The 10,850-nt window shown below is 33.1% G+C and overlaps 2 protein-coding genes across 3 annotated transcripts; one reads left to right on the plus strand and one right to left on the minus strand.

Annotated features, from left to right (window-relative positions):
* Positions 1 to 568: 568 nt before the first annotated feature.
* On the plus strand, positions 569 to 6,305 carry LOC146933946 (uncharacterized). 2 transcript variants are annotated; one of them, XR_015007621.1, is made up of 11 exons: positions 569 to 1,065; positions 1,151 to 1,248; positions 1,348 to 1,390; positions 2,276 to 2,358; positions 2,447 to 2,511; positions 3,510 to 3,571; positions 4,065 to 4,178; positions 4,292 to 4,351; positions 5,272 to 5,304; positions 5,654 to 5,719; positions 5,968 to 6,305. XR_015007621.1 is itself a non-coding variant. In XM_085705767.1 (10 exons), the coding sequence occupies exons 1-10, from the start codon at positions 622 to 624 to the stop codon at positions 6,022 to 6,024; spliced, it is 1,011 nt and encodes a 336-aa protein (XP_085561893.1). In that variant the 5' UTR covers positions 569 to 621; the 3' UTR covers positions 6,025 to 6,305. The 2 variants fall into 2 exon arrangements, 1 of the variants encoding a protein (XP_085561893.1); XM_085705767.1 differs by lacking the exon at positions 4,065 to 4,178.
* Positions 6,306 to 6,470: 165 nt separating this feature from the next.
* LOC146933947 (uncharacterized) lies at positions 6,471 to 7,788 on the minus strand. The gene is made up of 3 exons (XM_085705769.1): positions 7,636 to 7,788; positions 6,885 to 7,508; positions 6,471 to 6,704 (listed from the first exon to the last, which is right to left on the minus strand). The coding sequence occupies exons 2-3, from the start codon at positions 7,446 to 7,448 to the stop codon at positions 6,480 to 6,482; spliced, it is 789 nt and encodes a 262-aa protein (XP_085561895.1). The 5' UTR covers positions 7,449 to 7,508; positions 7,636 to 7,788; the 3' UTR covers positions 6,471 to 6,479.
* Between the last annotated feature and the right edge of the window lie 3,062 nt (positions 7,789 to 10,850).

Here is a 10,850-nt window from a genome sequence, read left to right on the forward strand (position 1 = left end):
AAGTCCTTGGCAAGTAGTTTCATTACCAGATTCAGAGGTTACAGAAGCCTTAACTATGCAGAAAGGTTTAGAATTTGCAAAAGACATGTCTTTTCTGAATCTTATAGCAGAATCAGATGCTTTAAATGTGGTTTCAGCGTTGAATGCTCACCAACAATCTTCCAACTATGTTGGCTCTATTATCCGAGATTGTATTAGTTTTAAGGGTAGTTTTCGTAGTTTAAATTTTTTGCATATTAGGCGTGAAGCCAACCAAACTCCTCATTATTTAGCTAAATATGCTCTTAAGAATTTAGATTGCATATGGGTCGAAGAAACTCCGCCTTGTATTTCTGCAGTCTTGAAACTCCGCCTTGTATTTCTGCAGTCTTGGCATTTGATTTATTGTCAGACTTTCGTTAATGAAATTGTCTTTAACTTCAAAAAAAAAGTATAAAATGTCCCCGTACACTTAGCTCAATTGCTAAGAATAATGCATAATTATATGCAAGGTTGGGGTTCGAATCTGAAAAAAGTTGAAGTATAGAAAAATATTATATAAAATAGTGATAAATATAATTGTTGTGACAAGAGGGGGGAGTGAGTAGATTAGATTACAGAGAAAAAAAGGGAAAAGGGAGTATGGCGCTACGTTGCTCCTCAGCAGCAGCAGTTGCAATTTTCAAATCTTGTGTCTCTCTAAAATCACACATATTTCCAATTTCAGTTTCATTTCAAAACCTTAATTCTCATTCCAATTCTTCTACAATTTTCTGTACTGCAACCAAATCACAGAAAAATTCTCCTCCATCTTCTTCTTCTTCTTCCTCCAAAAAGAAGACGAAGAAAAAGAAGAATTCTTCAGTTGAAACTGATGATTGGAAAAATTTGAATTCCAATACTGATTTTGAATTATTGCGTGATTTTTCTGCCGATAATGATGTTCAAAATGTTGTTACTGGTGTTGCTTCTGGTTCCTCTTTATTTTATCCTGATGATATGCCGTTGCCGGAACCTCCCACCGGGTTTGCCATTGACGAAAACGGTGAAATTCTGCTTACTTCAACAAATCGGCTTATCACCATAGTGAGTATTGCTTGGTTCTGTTTTTTTGTGTTAATTATTGCATTCGTTTGAGTAATTATCGAAATTTTAAATAAGTTGTTAACAGGTTGATCCTATGAATAACCTTCCGTTGGAGTGTGTGGTTCGGAGAATGTTCAAGAGTTCTGATAGAGATGAATGTATGTTGCTTTGCCCCGTTGACACGTAAGTAATTAAAAGGTTTTACAACGTCGGTGTATAGAAATAAATCTCATTGTTTTTATTATTATTGATGACTATGGATATGGAATTTTATTAATGCAGGCCTGTGCAAATATTGAAGAGCACACCTGATGGATGGTCAGCTGTAAGTTTCTGCCCTGCATTTTAAATCTCAATTTGTCTGTTTATTCGTATTGTTGCATCTAATCTTCATTTAGGACTAATAATTCTTAATGTTATCTTGAATGGATTTGATTTATCTAATGTGAGTTTACTTTAAGGACCGTAAAGAAGCTCATTTGTCGATGGGAATATCAATTGTTGATGTGACACGCATGTGCTAAAATACCAACTGTTGTTTAGCGCCTTTTCTCATCAATTATTGAGATGTTTTACTTTCCAACCTAAATCGTGTTATTTAATTTTGAGCCAAATCTCTTTGAATAATGCTTTAATAAGAGTTTAATGGACATACGCCGTCACTGTGAAATAGTTTTACACTGACATCAATGATAGAACACAATTTTTCCATGTCATACCACCAATTTCAAAATGTTCATACAAAAATGGGGTGATGCGAAAATTGATGGATTTTCATTGGATGTCGGTGTAAAACAGAGTGCATATCCTTTAAAAATGATGATCTACAGTTTGTTTTGACAAAGATAACATCTTTTGCTCTTACTCATTCATCACAGTCACAGGGCGCTATTTCTTCATGCCTAAACTATGAAGTATTTGTATGAGATCCCAATATTTCGTTGTTTGTTATGGGATGGTTAAAAACTATTTGTTCCCTGCATATCACTCATTTTTATTTTAGTTTTTGTGATATGGACAGATAACAGGTCAAATTAAAATCTATGTTTGTATGGAAAGCTGCACTTTTTTACTATTAAAAGAGTTTCCACATACAATGACATTCTTTTTGACCTTATGGGAAAATACATATTTCCTTTCCCTTTTTTTTTTTTTTTCTACGTTTGCTGAATCTTCTTACCCAAATTCATGTCTTCCTTCTGTGTTTTAGATCAGCGAGGAGGAAGTTGAATCTATTCTGCCTGCTGCAGCGTATGCGCTCGCCAAGATACACATGCATCTTGTTTACAGCGGGTATGTTTCTGATTTGTTTGTAACTAGAAAGTCACTCATGATATTAACTTTGTGTTTGATCTTTACAAAATATCTCTGTCCATATCAGGTACTGTTACACAGCACGTGGCGGTTTTTGCTACACAGAACAAGATATACTTGACTTCCACACAGGCAAGTATTTTTTTACTTTCCCATTCTCTGAAGTACTAATGTCAAATGTTTCTGTTATTAGAGTGTAAACAAAGCAAAGGGTTTATTCAGTTTGGAATATGTTCTTGTTCAATTGTGCCTGTTAAAGTGTAGTACGATTCAATAGCATATGATATGAGTAGTTAGTCACGTCACGCCGTTTAGAGTTGTATTTGCTAAAAACTTGTCAAGTTTTTGGTGAAGAGATAAGCATTTTCTTTTATGTTATTTTCATCACCTCTCTTTTAGTTTATAGTAGTGTTTTTCGTGGGAATTTAGACCCCTTCTTACTAAGGAGAATGAATTTGCCAAGTCACTTATTCTTGTGATATTATAAGGAGATGTTTGGGACATGGGTAGCAACTTCATTAAGTGCTTATTGAATAAGCACTTATCACATTAGAATTTATGTTTACAACTACTGGACTTAAAGTTTGGAGATAACGTTTTTTTTCTTTCTTTTTTTTCCGTATTATAATTTAGCAACTTCATTAAGTGCTTATTGAATAAGCACTTATCACATTAGAATTTATGTTTACAACTACTGGACTTAAAGTTTGGAGATAACTTACTCTTTTTTTTCGTATTATAATTTCATGTGCAAGTTAGGTGGACCATGAATTGTTGCATAATTAGAATGATATCTTACATTTCTTTTCTTTTCTTTTCACTTTGAAGACATGCCATATATATTCATTGTTACTCGATTGTATTTTGCATTTCTGATTTTGATGCATAATAAGCCCTAAGTTTTTTCATGCTTGATTCCTAATTTTCATTTTTCCAACTGTCATGTCTGATTGTGATTATATTTAACAAATAAAATGAAAAGTTAATCTTTAGGAAGTTATTATCAATATATGGCCAGGGTGATGATAAACGCATTCTAATCTGTTCTTACTTCTAGAGTGATAATTTTCGACAAAACTATTTGAAACTATGCTCTAAATATAATGCAAGTTGTTAATACCATTTTGCAGATGATGGTAATGAAGTGGATGGCTTGCCAAGTGATGGTGTAGAAATTACATATTTTGATCTGGTAATTTTATTAACTTAATTGGATATTTACACAAATATGTTTATTGATTTTTTTTCTCAATCGAGGAATTTCATTAAGTGTTTCCAAGTTAGCAAGGAAGCAAACTTGTGTTGCAATCGTCTGTCTGAATACCCGTTTTTTATTTTTCACTTCACTAGTATGGACATTGTAATGACCAATTCATTGAAATGAACTTATTGTTTATTACATTTCTAAAAGTGTGTTATTGTTCTTCCTTGGTCTGTATTACCGCACCAGTGTTGCTTTTGTTTCCCATCTGTTTTTATCAAGTCTTTTGGAAGATCGTGGACCTGATCTATACATTATTCTTGTTTGTCTTCAACTTTTTCCGTAGTATTGATTGTACTTTCTTACAACCATATTGTGTTTATATCATGAAGTATGCTTTGTATAGATGCATTTTTGGTTATTTCTCCTCGTCCATTAATTTTAAATTTAGAAGCGTGACAAAGGAACCTCGGGCTTGATGCAGACTTTTTCTTTCTAAATCGAGGGAGGGGGAAATTATTATCAGTTAAAGTGTAACCAATAGTCACTTTACAACTATCCCCGACGAGATTTGAAGTCCTTCCCTTAAAGTGACAAGGTCAAACTCTTACCACTGAGTTGACACCTCGCAGACGGCCTGATACAAACTTGGGTAGAACTTTGGACATTAAGATTCACTGTGTGCTAATTAATAGTCCTTTTTTTTTGCAGGAAGATACTCGCTACATGATTTATACACCATCTGAACCACTTCAGTTTGTTGTTGTGAAGGTAAGCTTCCACTTGTACAAGCTTCTGAAAGATTGAAAGTAACCATTGCAGGATCACACCAGAAATTAAAAGGAAAACGTTTGATATTGGTATTTAACTAATATTCAGAAGAGGTTCTTCTCTCTTCTAGGAAACAACTATCAAATCAACAGAAAAATGACAAAAGAATGTAGAATAAATCTCCTTGCAGAAATAGAAAATAAGAACAAAATGAAATGATACTCCCACTATGGGAATAATGTTAAGAGTTTACATTGAATGAGACGTGACATGAAAATATGTTAATAAGTCGGGGCAATTTTCATCTTATAATCCAATTTTATAAGGCGATTGATTTAGGCCCAACCCAAATTCTGTGTTCGTATAAAAGCCTATCCAAGATTCATAAGGTCACCTCTATCAGTTACTGCTATCGTGCCACTCAAGTCACCTTCCAAATGTTCAGTCCTGGACATGAGGGAGAATGTGTGCGTGTGTTGAAAGTCTCACATTGAATATGATCTGGCCTGGGAGAATGTGTGCGTGTGTTGAAAGTCTCTATTAATCCTAGAAATGAGAACGACTCTCAGTTCGTACTCCGCAGTCCCAAATTCCACTACAAAACCTACCAACCTTTCCTCCTGCGCCAATTCTCCTATATATTTTCTTCTCCGTCTTTATTCACCATTCTCTGCTCCCATCTGTCCTCATTGCACCCCGACTCCCTCTATTTCTTTCCCTTTTTCCCCCTCCTTTTATAGACTTGTTTAAGATGCCTGTCATTGCCATTGGAGAACAGTGGCATTATTATTTAATATAATCTTGAACACCCTACTCTGTGAATACTAGTAGTAGTGTTGAAGCTCTTTTAGATCTGAATTTTTACAATTGGCATAGTAAAATAGATATTATGATAATTAACTTGGCCTTTATTTGTGCAGGGTGAGAATGGGATGTTTCAAATGGCTGATGATGTAAGTAGGCAATTAGCCAATCATTAATTAACTACAAAATTTGTTCACCAATTCCTTTCTTAGTTTCAAATTCAATCTTATATTTTGTATGTTGCATGATCCTATTTTTTCTCCCCTTTTACGCCTTTTTCTGAGATCAGAGTGCCACTTACAAAAGGTTGTCCAGATTTTGGTTGCCTTAATATTTTCCGGCTGTGGCATGCGTTCCAACTTTTGTTTCTCGTATGCATTTATAATATGGAGTCAAAATATGAATTTATAATTTTCATCATATCATACATACATAACACACAAGAATTACTGTGCGTGTGCTTGTGATTTAATCTGCTAAGGCAACATTTGTGAACAGGACTTGCTGGATGATCCTGCTGTCATTGACGCCATAGACGAGGAGACTGAATTTAATGCCTTGGTGGTATGTGACTTCCTTCTTTTTAGTAAATTATGATACGATGGTGTCACTGTACTTGTAGTCTAAGAATGTATCGAAGTTACAAAACATCCATAAGTGTGTTGCAAAAGTCACTAACAGAAGACAAATTCACATATGGTTTTGTAATTTTAATACATTCTAGTCACAAAAGTGCACCTTTTTAACTATTTATTCCATGTTACATTAAGTTTGACGATTCTATTTCCATGTTTGTGTTGTGTTTCCTACAGGAAGAAGAAGCTGCACTTATTGAAGCAATGATGGATGAAAGCAATGATGATGAATGAAAACTAACCCGATATACTTTTTTAGCTGTAGAGTTGTCATTCTGTTTAGTTAGAGAGTATGTTTAGTTAGTATTTGTTGTTATCTGGAAAGTAGAGATAGATAGAACGTCCCTTGTTAGTAATTGTTGTAATCTGGAAAGTATTGATAGAGTGCCTCTCTATGTATATGATCAATTTTGTAAGGACCTGTAAAATTATAGGGAAATAGATTGACTGTGCTCTTGGACTGTGCAACGCCAATTTTCTCATTGACCTGAGCACGGTTGATTTTACCGATCTCATCTATCTTTGTTTTTTAGTTTTGATTGTTTTTCAGTTTTGGTTAATGACATTGACGTTAAATCAGTTTTACATGTCATTGTTTAGGAGTTGCTTCCAAAATAAAATCGTTATTTATATGTTGTACGAATTAAAAAGTGCTAAGCTGTTTAAAATAACAAGAGATGTTGTCCAAATTAAAGGCATAAATTTATTGATTTCTTCTGTGGTACATGTGATTTGTTGATGATCCCATGTGGCTTATCCTCAGCAGCCTTAGCATAAATCTCTCCCCTCTCTTGGAAATACCTCTTGAAAGCTCTTGGAAGGAACCTTGGAATCAAGAAGCCAAAGAGATTGATGGAGAAATAAACCAGATTAGCCACCGCCAAAACCCTCCCAAACCAAAACCATGCCTTGTCCTGCACAAAATGCACCAAAATTGCAATCATTTCCAATATATCAAAGTTACATAAATATATAATTCAACGTCTCTTTTTGTCCTCAAACGTGTCATCCATTCAGCTTCGTCAGTTATTAGTTTGGACAACACGTTCAGGAACCGGAATGAGTCTAAATGGTGATGTTGAAATAATAATAACCTTAAAGTGTGCATTTGCTGGCAAAGTAATGTTGAGCCACACATTTTGTATCCAATTAATATCGACAAAGATCCTCCTTACTGTATACATCAAAGGCACCAATGCTCTCACAGGAGGTGAAAACACTGACAACCCACTTATTATATTCTCAGTGAGTATTTGAAAAGAGATCAAGAACAGGTGTGGACTTGCAGATTTCACTGCAAGTTTATCCCCTCTTCCAAATCCACCCAACACATAAGCTAGAGGCAAGAACAATCCAACAATTGTTCCAACAATAACATAGAATTGAAAAGCCTTGCTTCCATGGAAAACAGTTTGGGACACACCACGATTGTATGAGGGAAAAGCAAAACGTGAAAGTGCTACTAGATAGATAGAGACAAAGAAAGGGAAGAGTAGATCAAGAAGAGGGACAAGACCACTTGCTGAGAAAACCAATACAAAGGCTACAAGTTGTAACTCTATTACACGTAATGAACCCATCATTGTCATGCTTCCTTGTTCTTGCCTTTTCTCAGTTTCATATCCACCACCAGCCACAGCTAGAGACACACCTGACATAGCTTTTCCTCAATTAATGTTTCTTAGTCACACCTTAGTTAACTAACTCCTCTTCTTCAACTGAAAATATAGGAAAAAAGAATATAGTTAAATGTAATATATACTATACCATGTTATATTTGGTTATATTTGTTTAAAGAGGAATTATAGTGATGTGAAAAATACATGGATCACTAAAAGTACGTACCTAGTAGGTGAACTGAACTGAAGTGAAGGGTATGATGAAAACGACGAGTTGAAAGGGAGATCTTGATTCAACTATAGTTATAAGCAGTAGTGGATATAGTGAAGTATTTTGAGTGATCAGAACTAAGAAAAAGACAGAATGAATTATGGATCCAAAAGGGATTCTGCTACCACAACAATAATAATATAGCATACAAAAAAACGTGTAGAGTAGCATGGTTGACACTTGCTTCATCCTACACGTGGATTTGGTCATTGCTATACACATGTCATGTTGTACATGATAAGTATATTTTTCTCTTAGTTGGCAAGTTACAAGTCATTTTAGGCGGTTGTGAATATGTTTAGGTTGAAAATATTAAAAGAAACTCATCAGCTATTTGGAGAATTTGAATTTGGATTTGGTTTGGATTTGATTTGATTTGATTTGGATTTACATTTACATGAGCCAAATAATCAATCCCTTAACTCAACAAACGTCAAAGAGTATTTGAATTTCTATTTTTAGAAAAGTAATCAATCAATTTGAAAAATATTACATTTTGTTAAATGGGAGAGAATCAAATCTGAAACATTAAGAGAAATATACTCTAAGATCTTAAGCCACACCATCGGACCAACCTAAGAAGTAGTACTAGTATTATTTCCTGGTTGACACCATTGAATAGAAAAACTGCTATTTGCTTCTTCATATACTCGTAATTACGCTCCAACTAATTTTTTTTGACAACTAATTTAACATGTAATATTGTGAGGATCCAATGTTTACCTTATGTATGTGCCCGTCTGCAAAAAGATGAACAAAATTTAAAAGTTTGGTTATTATTTAGTTCCAAGTTTATAAATCAGTAATGTGAAGCAACTACCTCCCAAGTAACAATATTTGTTCTGTTTTCACGGTAGTGAAAAAATTAGCTATATAAATTGAAAAAATTAGCTATATAAATTGGTAGCTATAAAAATCAGCTATATAAATTGGTAACTATATATTTTTTTTGTGAAGGCCAATAAGTTTGTGTTTTTAGTGTTTGTGAGCTTATCTCAGTTGATATGGACAATGCATAATCAGGGTCTGCCCAACAGATTAAGAGGCTTAAAGCAAAAAATTTAATGTGGCCTTTCAAAATATTTTTTTTAATATAATATTTATATAAAATCAATTTTGTGGAGACAAAAATTTAAATTCATGAACAAGAGTAACTGATGCCTTATTGATACTCAATTAAGCTATGTAAATATCTCTAATTTATCTGGCATATAATATATTAATAACCAAATTAATTTTTTAGAGGCCTTTTTTCCACCAAAATTTTGGGGCCTAAAACTCTTGTTTGGTTGCTTGACCCTTAGACCAGTCCTGTGCATAATATATGCAGGGCCGGGGTTCCAACCCTGGACACCCCTTTCTCTGAGCTCTAGCCAATAGGCAACTTGAAAAAAAAAAGTTTGTGTTTTTCTTAAGAAAAATGTTAAAGGACAAGTTTAATACAGATGTGTTTAATATGAACCTCTTATAATTGGTTTAAAAGTGGACCTATAATTGAATTTTATAATATTAAAAATAGTATATATATTTATTAAAAATATTAGGGTTCACCATTGAACAGAGTTCATATTTGACTATTCCGTTTAATAGATATTTATAATGGTATCTAATGAGAACCCATGCTATTACGTCACACCACTATTTTATAACCGCAATCTAAAAAACCCTAGAATGTTAGATTCTCGTTGGACATCAATATCAATTGATAAATATAAAATTAAATGTCTAAAAAAACCCTAAAATGTTAGATTCTCGTTGGACACCATCAATATAAAACTAAATGTTTGCCCTTGAATGTCTCATTCCCTCTTAGATAATAAAAGTTTGCAATTAATAGAATGAAATTTGAAGAATCCATCTCACTACATGAATGTGAGAGTCACAAACCTTAAATTTCAAGCATGACTCAACAATGAATTATTAAGAATATCTTTACGATACGATGATACTCTCTCATGGTGATGGTTCCCATTATTTTTCTTCTTTTTCCTCTAATGCTTTTATCTCTAGGTTCCCATTATTTTTCTTCTTTTTCCTCTAATGCTTTTATCTCTAGTAAAGAATATTTTCATGTTACTTTTTTTTATCATATCCTAAGACTATATATTCATAGCCACTTGGAGTAAGTTAGTAGCTACCATCAAAACATAAAATAACCAACTTGCTAAATATATAATAGGGACGTATAAGCAAGTATCGACTTGATGCATTCAGATCATCTCTCCATTTTTAAGAATAAGTGTCAATTTCTATTACCATAGTCTTACAGTAAATATATGATATAAATACATATATTTTTAAAATATGTAACATTAATTAGACATGTATCCAATAAAACTTTAATAATAGACATTGCAATTTATTTTAACAATTGGAGAGATCTCTACTTCGACTTGATGGGACTAAAGGCAGCATCTTGAGTCTGAAACGAGAGGCAAGAGCCCAAGGAGCCAACAACGTTATGTATCACAGTGCAACATTTTCAATTTTTTTTTTTTTTTTTTTGAAGTGGCAGATTTTATGAAAAAATTCTCCCATATACAAGTAGTATGTAGTGGAATCGGGCTACAACATCAAAACCCACATACGCCAGACAACTAATGCTGCCAAAAACAAGCTGGAAGAAAAGACAACGAAAATCTCCAAAAACTCAACCTATTACATAATATGAAAACACCCAAAAAAACTAAACCAAAACTCTTTTCAATTGCGCTGTGAACATTTTTCAATTAATTAATTTTCGTTGTAGCCAATCTCAATCACCCACGTTTTAAAAGGCCAAATCAAATTGCTAAAAAAAACTAAGGGAAATCCTATGATATGACTTGTGTACATGTTAAAAAAAAAAAATCAAAAATAAAAATATAAACTTAGAAATTATGTAGTCAATTTCTTAAAAACTTAAAAGTTTATCTTTCTTTTTTCTAATTCCTTTTTATTTCATTATCTTGTACCCTTAAAGTACAATTAGCATAACCTAACCCAAAATATAAATGGTTCAAAAACTGCACAATTAAGAAAACTAAAGTGGTTCAAAATTTGCACAATTGAGAAACCAAAGGGGTAAAAAAAATGTATTTAAGCTTAATAGTTACTAAATATTTTTTATGTCTAATATTAATTGAATGAAAATATTTGATTTCACCAACTTTTTTTTTGGGGAGTTTGGT

This window comes from Medicago sativa, chromosome 4 (assembly GCF_051527215.1).
Source record: "Medicago sativa cultivar Bolivia chromosome 4, Bolivia_mono, whole genome shotgun sequence".
In the NCBI taxonomy this organism is placed as follows: domain Eukaryota; kingdom Viridiplantae; phylum Streptophyta; class Magnoliopsida; order Fabales; family Fabaceae; genus Medicago; species Medicago sativa.

What these genes read in the sequence shown, in the direction of transcription:
- LOC146933947 (XM_085705769.1), bottom strand. Translation starts at nt 7,448, where the DNA reads ATGTCAGGTGTGTCTCTAGCTGTGGCTGGTGGTGGATATGAAACTGAG. An exon ending in CAGCAAATGCACACTTTAAG is followed by an intron (nt 6,705 to 6,884) that starts GTTATTATTATT and finishes CATTTTGTGCAG; the next exon opens with GACAAGGCATGGTTTTGGTT.
- LOC146933946 (XM_085705767.1), top strand. Translation starts at nt 622, where the DNA reads ATGGCGCTACGTTGCTCCTCAGCAGCAGCAGTTGCAATTTTCAAATCT. An exon ending in CACCTGATGGATGGTCAGCT is followed by an intron (nt 1,391 to 2,275) that starts GTAAGTTTCTGC and finishes TCTGTGTTTTAG; the next exon opens with ATCAGCGAGGAGGAAGTTGA. An exon ending in CTGAATTTAATGCCTTGGTG is followed by an intron (nt 5,720 to 5,967) that starts GTATGTGACTTC and finishes TGTTTCCTACAG; the next exon opens with GAAGAAGAAGCTGCACTTAT.